The 12,024-nt window shown below is 54.3% G+C and overlaps 1 protein-coding gene across 1 annotated transcript; it reads left to right on the top strand.

Moving 5' to 3' along the window:
• The first annotated feature begins 6,520 nt into the window (after positions 1–6,520).
• Positions 6,521–11,775, top strand: KLF10 (KLF transcription factor 10). The gene is made up of 4 exons (XM_061994964.1): positions 6,521–6,836; positions 8,708–8,950; positions 9,054–9,945; positions 10,843–11,775. The coding sequence occupies exons 2-4, from the start codon at positions 8,717–8,719 to the stop codon at positions 11,100–11,102; spliced, it is 1,386 nt and encodes a 461-aa protein (XP_061850948.1). The 5' UTR covers positions 6,521–6,836; positions 8,708–8,716; the 3' UTR covers positions 11,103–11,775.
• Positions 11,776–12,024: the final 249 nt, after the last annotated feature.

The raw sequence follows: 12,024 nt of genomic DNA, 5'->3' as shown, positions 1-12,024 counted from the left end.
CACACATCTACACCCTTCCAGGCATTGACTTCAGCCACCATCCCTTCTTCCCCTCATGGAGAGGAGACTTTGGACCAGGGAGACAGCAGTCCCTGGTGGGTCCAGATTGATGGGGTCTTCACAAAGCTGCCAGCCCTTTGGCACATGACTCACTGGGTCCCCATCTCGGCGGGGCGGAGAATGGCCAGCACCCTTTGGAGGCTGGCAATCACTGCAGAGTCCTGGGCACCACAACCTGCTTCACAGGCACAGTCTACACTGCAGGTCCTATCAGTAAAGCATGACCTGTCTACTAAGGACAAGCCAGATTTCCATGAGGTCAGGGTGCCACTCTGTGTCATCTCCAAGGGAGCCCAAACAGTCCCTTCTCCCCGTTGCTGTGGCTCCTGCAGAGTGCAGGTCTGTGGGAACAAGGTGCAGCTGTCTCCAAGGACAAGCTGCCGGACACAGGCAACTCTCTCCAACAGCTGCAAAAGGAAAGTGTGTATCTCATGGGGAGCTGCAACAGTGAGGTGCGTGGCCTCAAAAGGGAGCCACTCAGAATTCAGGGAGCAGCAAGAGGCCAGCATCCTGCTGCCCAAGCAGGTGGTTGGGATGGGTTGCAGCTTTCATAACCTGCACTGTCTCCAGACAAACTGCTCCACAGCGACCTGCAAAGTCCAGGGCAAGTGGACTCTGGTCACAAGGAATAGATCTCCAGAATCTCTGGGCAAGTTTTTCTGCTCATGAGGGCCACACCACTGATGAGAGTCCCCACCCTGAGGTCTCTGACAAAGCAAACACCATCTCTGCACATTGTGCATCTGGAGAGTAACCAAGGATGTTCTCTGCAGGCCCTCACATAGCTCTGAGATCACAGCAGAGATGCTTGTCCTGAACAGCCCTAAAGCTGGCTGTCACACAGGCTCTTGTTTTAAAAAAATGAAGTAGTATTGCTCAATTCTTATCTTGCTGCCAAGAGGCTATCTGAGCAGCAAAGCTGTGAGTCTTCTGGCGTCTCTAGCAATTAAACACAAGGACGTGTTCTCCCCAGGTTCCTTAAATGTGCGCAGTGCCCTTCGCTCCTGTGACATCTTAAGCCAACCCCTGTGTCCCACCCAGCCTAAAAAAAAAGAGTTACTAGCAGGGAGCAGATTGCTTTGCAGCATGCCAGTGGTGTGCTTTGCACCATGATGCCAAGGGTGTGGAATGCGAGCCAGGCACGTGGCAAGAGATGGCAGCGAGATACGGACAGCTCAAGGCCTGCGACACATTCGGGAGGAGAGGAGCGTGCTGGGTGTGTGGGGTCTGGCTGGATGCACTTCAGGGTGTACTGTATATCAGATATGCTACTTGCATTTTTACACCTGCATTTTCCCACCTAGAAACTATTTTCCTGCTCGAATATTAACTGGCATAAAGTGAGGGTGGGAACAAATAATCAGCAAATTAACACTGCAGGAGCTATTAACATCACTGCCTCATCTATCCTATGGGGCTGAAACTAGACAATAGTTCAAAAATTAGTAACAGTGATAGGTTTGAAGACAAGAAGATCCTTTGTTTCACAGGACTACCATCAAAGTACCTACAAATGGGAGATGCAGAAATGCTGTTAGCTGTGGGAGGAGGAAAGGCAAAGCTGTTTCTGCTGACTTCTGTATCATCTTGATATGTTCCACGGGATGCCCCAGCCACACCACCACCTTACCTCCTTTGTATCTCCAAGATTTAGCCCATCAGGAACTCCTGAAGGGCAGCAGCTATTAAGCCTGTGTATAGCAAGTAAATAGCAAGTAAATGCTGTTTTGGCAGGAAAGAGCACACAAATGTGTTTCTAATGCTTCCACCAGGTACAATATTTGTCTGATGGTAGCACATACAGGTGGCTTTCTTAGCTACACAAGCTCATGTGACATGCTTAGAGGTTGCACCCGTCTCATCTTACCAGCTGATAGCTCAGCTTCTAAGTATCTGATTTTATTAGCAGAAATTCAAGTCGACCAATTAGATTTTATACTAAACACTTAAATAATTCACAACACCGGGGAAACCCTGAATGTAACACGACTCAAAGTGGTGGAACACACATGTGTATGTCACCCTCACAAGCAGAGAGGGTCTTCAGTTGTGTTTTCCGATATTTTCCAAGCTCCATCTGCAAATAAACAATGCCACTTTGCCATACTCTTCCCCAGCCCTTCAAAGGTACCCATGTTGCTGTGAAATGGCGCATCTCCACATCACTCCGAGGGCACAAAGGTGTTGCCCTTTACCAGAGGTATCAAGAAAACCACCAGCACTGCACAAGTGAAGAAAGACATACTAAACAAAAATAAACACATGGTCACCCCAGGAGAAGTGAAATAGGAAGCGTGATCTCTATGGAAAGAATCAATATCATTCCAATATTAACTCCCAATTTTCACTCTAGAGGATTCCCAGGATTTCTTGGACCATGACACACAGTGAATATGCGACTTGGCTGGTTTGAGCTGACCAAACACCCGCTCTGGCTGACCTTCCAAACAGACAGATGGGAAGCAGGGCTGTAGCTAGTACCATCGTCCCAAGAAGAAACACGGTGCTTGTGACAGCCACAGGACCTGAGGAAGGTTCTAGGGGGTGTACGACCTGATTCTGCACTGAAGGAGCCAAATACAAAACCTCTCACAATTTCAGTGGGTAACAGAAGCAACCATTTAGTCACCTAGGTTCTTTCTGCGCTGACTAAAATACCACACATCCCACAGTTTTCTGTGAAACAGGTAAGCCTCTAACAGCAGAGCTTAAACATACTCCTTGATGGCCTGTCACAAGAAGTGCAAAATGTTTCTTGCTTATTGGTAGGCAGAAGCCAGGAGGCCCAGGATAAAGGAGTGACTTAAAACACCTTCTTAATTCCGCATGCCAAAGCCAAGATAAGCCACAGATAACAGAGCTGTGTTTCTTAAGGGCAGGGCGAAATGCAGGAGCCTGGAGTTTCGCCTGCCTTGGCCTCAGTCCCTAGACTGTCGGACAGGAGTGCAGTCACAGAGCCAGTCAGTGATTTGCCAGCCCTGTTGCCAATTCTCTTCTCTGATTTATCTCCCCAATCCCACGACAATTTAGCTTCCCACTTGAGAAGAATATGGCCTGCAGGCTGGATAAGTGGTTTTCTGGGAAATTCAAACAAGATATAGTATAATAGGCATAACCACAAGTGCTTAAAAGTAAAAATCCCACGCATCTTCCCAACAAAAAACCCAGACATGTCCATTTTCTCCTGGGCAGCATAAAACCACATCTTCCAGCTTCTCAGGGAAACTGAACAGAAAACACAAACACATGTGAACTGACAGTGATCCTTCATCTGCTTTCAGTGACTGCCAGAGAAAACCAGTTTCACTGAGAGTTGCTCACTTGCAGAAAAGAAGTTTCTCTTATCTGTCCTAGGCTTCCCTTGGGGTGTTTGAGGTTTTTTTCCCCTCTCTCTCACCAGGCTGTCTCCCAGGGCAGCAGCACAAACACCAGCACAGCTAACAGCCTCTGAAGCCCTGCAGTGAAGGGCGCTGAGCAGGCATGGCTGAGCAGGGCTGCAACTGTGGTGACTCAGGAACAGCCACAAACGCTTGGGATCAAAAGGGCCGTGAGCAATACTGTGTAAAATGCACGTAGACAGAAACTGGGGGTAGCATCATGCAGGGCTGGGGAGGAACAGGACTTGCTCTGTCTGGCAATCGGGACTGGTAAAGCAAACCACAACCCATAGGCTGAAGGCTTAATGACACGCTAATTCTGATTTTCACCTGGTATTCTAACAAGCAATTGCAGAATCAAGACAAAGCAGGTTTTTCCTGAGGTCGGGATGCGTGGGGAGAATGTGGTATGAAGAAGAGGGGAAAGAACTTAGGGGAGACAAAAAAAAAATGAGACGAGCCGCCTTGGTGCTGATTACATGCTCCGCCTCCCCACTTATCTGCTCTATAAAGCTCTGCAACCGCTGGCTGTAGGGGCAGAGCTGCTTTCCCAACGGTTATCACGTGAAGGCCACGGGCAGCAGGCATGTCGGGGAGAGGAGAGCCGCCCCACACCCCGCACAGCCCTCTCTTGCCCCGGGCCCGCTGTCTGCGGCTGCCGGCCCTCCTTCCGCCCCCTCCACACACGCGTTTTGCTCCCTTCCTTCCGTCCTTCCTCTCGTCTTCCCTGGCAGCTGCTTTCCTGCCATTTCAGAGCTGCCTGTCCCTGGCCACCCCCTCAGCCTCAGCTGCTTTCAGACACCCACCACATTGCTCTGCGTATGAAAATGAGCTGTCATATTTTCCAGCCTCTGAGGCAGAGATTATTTTGGGGAAAGGTGCTTTTGACACTTCTGCCCTGCAGTTCACAGGCTCAGCACAGGGCAGGTTACGTCAGCGCTGCGAGGGAAGAGGAAGGGAGGGTACAACACACATGCAAGGCTCCTGGCTGTGCACTCAGAAGGGACTGAAGGTCTGTGGAAGGGACACGAAGCTCTCCTTGGGTGTAGTTAAGGACCAGTTAAGTTTCCACACGCCTGAGGGCTGTTCTCTCCCTAGCAAAGGCCAGCTGCCAGCAATGCTGCTACAGGACACATGCCTGTGAAGGACAGGGACAGCAAACTCATTCGCCCCAGCTGCATTTCTATCACTCCCTGCCCATGGGAGCCCAGGGTCCCCAGCAAATACCACAATCAGCATCCAGGCCTCATCTGGGGAGCTGGCCTAAAGAGCCCTTAAGAGGGAATGTGTAACAGGAACTGGTCCCACTAGCCCAGGCTCAGCCATCCTGCCCACCAAGAACTATTGTGTATTAGTTTCACAGCCTTTATTTGGGGGAGGGGGTCTGCAGACACAGATAGAGGCATTTATGAGCCAGGAAGCCCTTCCCTTGTGTGCCTCGTGTGACGGTAGCACCTTTTGGCAGACAAGAGTGTTTCAGGAGTCAAGCAACCACTTCATCAAAATTTTTTCCTGTTTATTTCAGTGGGAAACACACAGTAAACACACTTTCCCCTGCAACACACCCAGAGACATGGGATTTGGTGGAGTAATGTGCAAACAACTGTTTGCTACTGCTAGTAAAAACAATTTGGATCATCCTGAAGTGAATTCTCTTTTGGGAATTCTCTCTAGATAGTCAAGCCAATCTGTTTTCCTGCAAGGGAATGTACAAAGTATCGGTGGAAATGCTGGAACTAAAGCAACACCCTAAAGATGCATCTTCCTTAGAAAAATATAACACTCTTCCGTCAATACACGTCTTTGATCTAAGTATGAATTGTTTTACATTATATTTCACTTTGTGTTCATGTTTTGCAATTTTTATATCCTAACTTCTCCTTAAGGCAGAAGAAACTGCTCATTTACTATCCTCACACTTTCAGACATAATGAAACATTCTGGGAGGTTTCCAGGAAAATTACAGGAGGACATAACCTCCTGTCAGACCCCTCCTGTCAATCGGAATCAGATGACAAGGGGAAGAAGAATCAAGCAGAATGAAAGAATACTGGACCATGCCACCATTGAAAAGGAAAAGGAAGACATGTTTCAGAAGAATTAAACAAAAAGGTAGAACAATGCTCTGAGAGAAAGAGGCTGGACACCCGAGAAGGACGGGAGATCTCTGAAACGAAGTCGAATAAATAGAAGTGGAACCGAAGCACCACCAAGCATCAAGAGCAGCATTTCTAGAGCAGAACAGCGCTGGCACAAGCAGCAGCCAACGCTGCAGTCCGGCTCGGGATCCTGCTCCTCAGATGCTGATACACACAGCCGCATCTTCGGCTACCAAAACTTTCTGACAGGAAAAGGAGTCCACCTGAAACTCCCCATCGAGCAGAACACATCAAGCAACTCTCGCCCTTCCGAGTGCCGCAGCCTGCAGTGTAACGTCACGAACCGCGAGCCGTGGCCGGCAGCCTGTACCCCGGGCAGCTGGGCAGCCGCTGCCGGGAAGCGGGGCGAGGGAGCCTGCGCCCTCTGGGCTGGGGACCCGAGGCTCCGGCAGCCCCAGGGGTACCCTCGCAGCTCCCGACGCCACAGGGCTCCCGCCTGACACCGGCGGCGCTCGGTGCCCTGCCCGGCTCTCCTTGGGCCGCTGCGGCCCGCAGACCCGGCCCGACCCTGACGCGTGGCAGCATCGCCCCCCCCTCCCCCGCCACACCGCGCAGACGTGGCTGCGTGGGCCTCCACCCGGCGTGGGGGTGCCGCCAGGACACATCCCGGGGGACGCGGGCGCGCCGAGCCACAGCATTGCCCCGCGGCCGGGGTCTCGGAAAGGCCCGAGGCGGCCGGAACGGCCTCCCTCCCTGCCTCCCCCGCAGCCGCTTCACTCCATCGCGGCGGGGCGCGGGCGGGGGGCGGGGGCGGCGCGCCGGGGAGGCTGCTCCCCCCTCAAGCCGTGTGACCTCATGCACGAGGAAGCGCCGAGCCGCCCCCGCCGCTCCCACCCGGACGCGCGGGGGAAGAAGGGGGGGGGGGAAGGGAGGAGGGGGGGCGGGTGGCCCTGACTCAGCCGGCGGCGGGGACTCACCGCGCGCCGCGCACACGCCGCGCGGACACACACTGGCCACGCCGCGGGGCAGCCGCCGATCACGCGCGGGCGCCCGGCGCCCATTGGGCGCCGCCTCACACACCTTTGGCGGCGATTGGCGGGTGGCGCCGGGAGCCCCGCCTCCCCACCCCCTCCAGCCGGGCGCGGGGTCGGGGGAGCCACCACCTGAATGGGGAGCGGCGAACAAAAAGAGGAAAATAAAGGCATTGGGCGGAGAGCGGCGGCGGTGCGGGCTCCAGGCAGCCGCAGTCCCCGTCACCGGGCCTCGCCGGGGCAGGAGGGCGAGCACAGCACCTTCGGAGGTGCGTGGAGCAATGGGAAACGGGGCGTTCTGAGGCGGGGGAAGGAATCGCCGGGGATGGCGCGACAGGCGGGGGATCCCTAAGGGAGGCGCGGGAGCAGACTGTGGTCGGGGCGAAAAGGGGCCGTGGGCAGCGACACGGGCGAGAGAGGGGAGTGAGGCGGTGGCTGGAGGAGGCGAGCCGCGGAGGGAGACTGGGACTGCCGGGGGCGTGTGGAGCTAGGGGAATGAGCGGCGTGGCCCCCAGGGGAAAGCCTGCGGAGCAGGCGGGCGAGGAAAGCCGCACATGGGGGAGGGTGGGAAAGGAGCCGGTGGGAGCCTGTTGGCACCGCCGGACCGACCCATTACTGGCTGTGTCCGTGCATGCCTGGGCGCGCCCAGGATGGGGCAGCGGCGTGGGCGGCAGGCTCCGCCGCCGCATGTGCCAGGCGCGGTATGCAGGAGGAGGGAGCCGGGGGGATCCCGGCACGGCGGGGGCCAGCGGGGCCCGCCGCCGGGGAGCGGGGTGGGCGGTGCAGCTCCGGGAATCGGGCCGGCGCTGCAGGGAATAGCCAGCCACAGCCCTGCCCCGCCGTGGGCTCGTTCTCCGCGGAGACGCTGCTTCGCTTCCCTTCCATTCCCCCTCGGCGGGTGGCGCCGGGCGTGGCGGCGCTGACCCTCGCCCGGCCCCCACCCGCTGTGAGGCGAGGCGAGGCGAGGCGGCGCGGCTGCCCCGGGTCGGGCTTTCCCCGCCCCGCCCGGCCTCGGGAGGCGCGGCGCAGCGCGGCCCGGCCCAGCCCATCCCGCTGTGGCCCAGCCCGCCGTGGCGCGCTGCCTTCCTGCCGCCGGGCTGCGGGCGGGGGCGGTCGAGCGGGGGAACTGGGGGAAAGGTCGTCGCGCGGCAGTACCCGCGTCGCCGCGCGGGCGCTGATCACGCTTTGTTCACATGCCCCCGCCCCGGGCCGCGCCTCGATGAGCGCCGGCCAATTAGCGCCGGCGCGGCGCGGGGAGGAGCCAATAGGAGGGGCCGGGGGCGGTGCGCGCGGGGGCGGGCGGTGGGTCGAGCCGGCGGGGTGCGCTGAGGTGAAGGTGGCGCGCGCCCAACGGCCGGGGGGCGGGGACCGTGCCTGCGCCCCGCCTCGGCCCGTCCCCCTGCCGCGGGGCCGCTCTCCCGCCCCCCCGCAGGCCAGGTCTCCTTAGAGAGATGCCTCCTGCGCCGTGCCTCCAGCTGCCGGAAGTGCGGCTTTTCCACCCACATCGTCTGTTCGGGGCGGGGGAGTTCGCTCGCGGCGAATTCGCGAGGTGCCTCGGAAATCGAAAGCTTCGGAGGCTTTTTGCGTGGGTTGGTTCCGTGTGGTGACCGGTCAGATAGGGAGTACATCTACATACATCTCAGTTCTCAAAGTCGGTGTGTGGGAGAGAGACCTTTTGAATATTTTCTGGAACATTTTTGGTAGCTAACACCCTTTCGAGAAAAACGTGTATCGTCCCCTCTACAGCCTTTTCTCATGTGTCAAGCACAATGCTGAGGGCAGTGTTCAAAGCAAAACATGGGAGCAGGGTGGAATGGGGATGAAGTTTTGTTTTCTTTATTTGGGGAGCGATGATTTTTGTTAAGCTTTCAGACATAACACTTGTGATATCGTTGTTGCTAAAGATTTGGAGATGGGCTGAAAAAAATATGTGATCTTTACCAGATGGCCTGATTTCCCCACTAACATCTTCATCAAAGTACTGCGTAAATAAGAAAGAGGGCAGGAAAATACAGGCATTCCCTGGCCATGTATATTTATCTGGTACAGGTTGCGTTGTTTGGATTTTATGATGCCTTCTACGATAGATAACTGCAAGCATCAGGTTTTAAATTTCCTTTTTTTCCTCCAACCAAAACAGGAGGAAGAAATGGAAATGATGACTGAGAAACAGCAAGATACTGGTTATTCCTGGAACAATACTCCTGAAAAAAGCGATTATGAGGCTGTCGAAGCTCTTATTTCTATGAGTTGCAACTGGAAATCAGAGTTCAAAAAACATGCGGAAATGAGACCTATAACTCCAGCATCTGATATGTCAGAAGAGAGTGACGAGACTTTGCTTCCTGGCGCAGCAGACTTTAATGTGGTACCACCGGCATTTGTAAGTGTTTGACTTTGTATGTGTGTGTGCTTGTTTTTAACAATTATTGCGGCGACACATTATGTGCCCCCCTCCCCTCACTGTGTCTCTCTCCCCCATGCAGTGCTTGACTCCCCCCTACAGCCCTGCGGACTTCGAGATGTCACAGGTGGCCCATCCGGTGCCTGCCTCAGCGCTCGGCAAGTCGCTGGCTGAGGCTGCCAGACCCCCCTCAGCCACGCCTCGGAGGGAGGGGGAGAGGTCTCCAGCAGCCGCCGGGCCTCTGAAAGCTCAAGCAACGAGTGTCATCCGCCACACAGCCGATGCTCAGCTTTGTAATCACAAAACCTGCCCGGTGAGAACAGCCAGCGTGCTGAAATACCAGGACAGTGTTTTGAGGGAAACAAACAGTAAACAAAGCGCCGAAGCAGAACGTTCGTCGTGTTTTGCTATGGCGTCGAGCAGACCCGACGCTGAGAACGCTGAGGTGCTGATGGCAGAAGGGAAAGCTGCAGAGCCAGCTGTGGGTCGAGTGCCGTCGATAAAGCCCTCGGTCAGCAGACAGTATCCTGGGCCGGCACAGGCGCCGGTGGTGGCCGTGGCACCGCCGTGCCCTGCCCAAGGCAGTGGAGCCCCCCCCATGCCAGTGATTTGCCAGATGGTCCCGCTGCCCACAAACAGCAACGTTGTGACAGCCGTCGTGCCTGGCACCGCGTCAAACCAGCAGCCAGCCCTCTGTCAGCCCATGGTCTTCATGGGCACTCAAGTTCCCAAAGGCGCTGTTATGTTTGTTGTGCCCCAGCCAGTTGTACAGAGCACAAAGGCTCCCATCATTAGTCCTAATGGCACGAGACTCTCTCCCATTGCCCCTGCTCCCGGCTTCGTACCTTCTACAGCAAAAGCAGCTCCTCCGGTTGATTCGTCACGAATAAGAAGTCACGTTTGCAGCTACCCAGGATGTGGGAAAACATACTTCAAGAGCTCCCATCTGAAGGCTCATGTCAGGACACACACAGGTTGGTCACTGTTCCTGTGTGTTAAAAATTCACGTAGGAAACTGGCTTTGTACAGAATTCATTACAGTCTTAGGGACTATCAGGTTGGTTTGTGCAACAAATTGTGAGGCAGCGCTGAAAGACGTTTTTTGCCAGCCTGTGTTGTAATGCTGCCTGATCTCTGACAGGAAACCTCTCCGGGTGGGGAAGTTGACTCAGCAATTTATGCTGGACTTCTCATCCAGCATCGGGTAACACTTCTTATGAGGGCAGAAGCAAGGCCTTGCCCAGCACGGGGTGTGTGCTTTTCCAGAGTGGCAGGTGCCTGACCAGGCTTCTCCACAGGAATGCCTTTGTCAGAAGTGGGTAAAACTTAAAAAGAGGTTCTTTCATGAAAGAATATAAGGATCCAAACTATTCCTGCCGTGGTTATTTTGGAGTAACTTCCCCACACCTCAGCTCTTAATTGCAGCAGCAGAAGAGTTGCTCATATTTTCGTGTAGGCTCACAGTGTGCTGCCAGAGCTCCGTCACAGAAAATATTATGACGGGCTGTGTTTCAGGGGGCAACTTTGGGTGTGCTGACTCACCATCAGCTGCAGATTGTGCAGAGCCCAGAGTTAAAATCCGCCCTCTTGAGACCCACAGAGCACCTCAGTCTCTGGTTCCAGAGAATTTTTAACTCTTTGTGCTACTTAGCTTTGAGGATAGTGGGTCTGTGTGGTTAAATATGGCTATATAGACAATTTTTCACATCTCAGATACATAAAATAATGAATATTCATGTACATTTCGGCTCGACTGTCATCACAGAAACTCTTTTAAAAAGTGAAATCCTGCCCGTCAAGGCAGTTGTGTTTGCTGCTCCCTTAGTACTCACAGGGGTTTTTTTCTTTTGTCCTTTTTTGTTTTCTTTTAGGAGAAAAGCCATTCAGTTGCAGCTGGAAAGGCTGCGAGAGAAGGTTTGCACGGTCTGATGAACTGTCTCGCCACCGCAGGACGCACACCGGGGAGAAGAAGTTTGCCTGCCCCATGTGCGAGCGGCGCTTCATGAGAAGCGACCATTTAACGAAGCACGCGCGTCGCCACTTGTCAGCCAAGAAGTTACCCAACTGGCAGATGGAAGTGAGCAAGTTAAATGACATTGCTGTGCCACCAGCGTCTGGGGCTGCGCAGTGATGGGGCTTCCTCCAAAGAGGGTAGCAGTGACTATTGTCGCTGGGATATGCGGGCTGAGAAAAGGCTTTTGCTCTCGGTCACTGGCTCCTGGGCGCCGGCTGCTGCTGGCAGTGCAGCAGGAAGGCAGAGGCAGCCTCTGCTCACCATTGGCTGGCTGGAATAGCGGGTGCCTGGTGTGCTGGGGAAGACAGAGAGAGAAAGGGGAGGCTTTGGAGCAGAGAGCGCACCATGTGCCGGTTCTGGATTTCGCAGATCTTTCGTATGAACTCTACATCAGCCACGTGTGAGTGTTCCCCAGATTTGCTGCTGGCGCTTGAGACACGCTCCCAGTTTAACTCCCAGTGTGGGTCTTCAGTACGGCGTGGAGCAGGAAGGCAGACAGGGCAGGCGTGGGCGAGAGGGCTCAGGCTGCGCCTGCCTTGTGTTAGACAGTTGTGATTGGAAAAGGAGGCAGTAAGGATACCAGCCTAGAATGTAACCTGTAGCTTTTGTGACAAATAATACATCAACTTTCACTATTTCTGTTTTATCACGCTATGTTGAGGACACGTATCGGAATGGGAACGGTTTGAGAGTAGTGTATTAGATATGCTTTTTGTGACTACTTCAAAGATTTGCACATTTCTTATGTTGTACTTTATACTTTGTTTACAATAAAATCAATTTTCTTTAATACAGACTTCTCTCTCTTCCTCAGTAGCAGAACTTAGCCCTTTGAGAGAAAAACAACCTCAAAACTAAACATAGTGCCCGTCCTGATGTGTTCTGGCCAATGTTACTGTTGCCTTTGGATACTTTTTAGCTCCATACAGCACATGGGAGTGGAATTCCAGATCTGCGCTTCCTCCTCTGCCTGGCACACTGAACCTTAAACCTAGTTTGTGCTGTGGCACCACATGAGAAGGACATAAAGAAGGTGCCC

The sequence above is a fragment of the Colius striatus genome, chromosome 4 (genome assembly GCF_028858725.1).
Source record: "Colius striatus isolate bColStr4 chromosome 4, bColStr4.1.hap1, whole genome shotgun sequence".
Lineage (NCBI taxonomy): Eukaryota > Metazoa > Chordata > Aves > Coliiformes > Coliidae > Colius > Colius striatus.
This window is presented reverse-complemented; position numbering and strand designations above follow the sequence as displayed.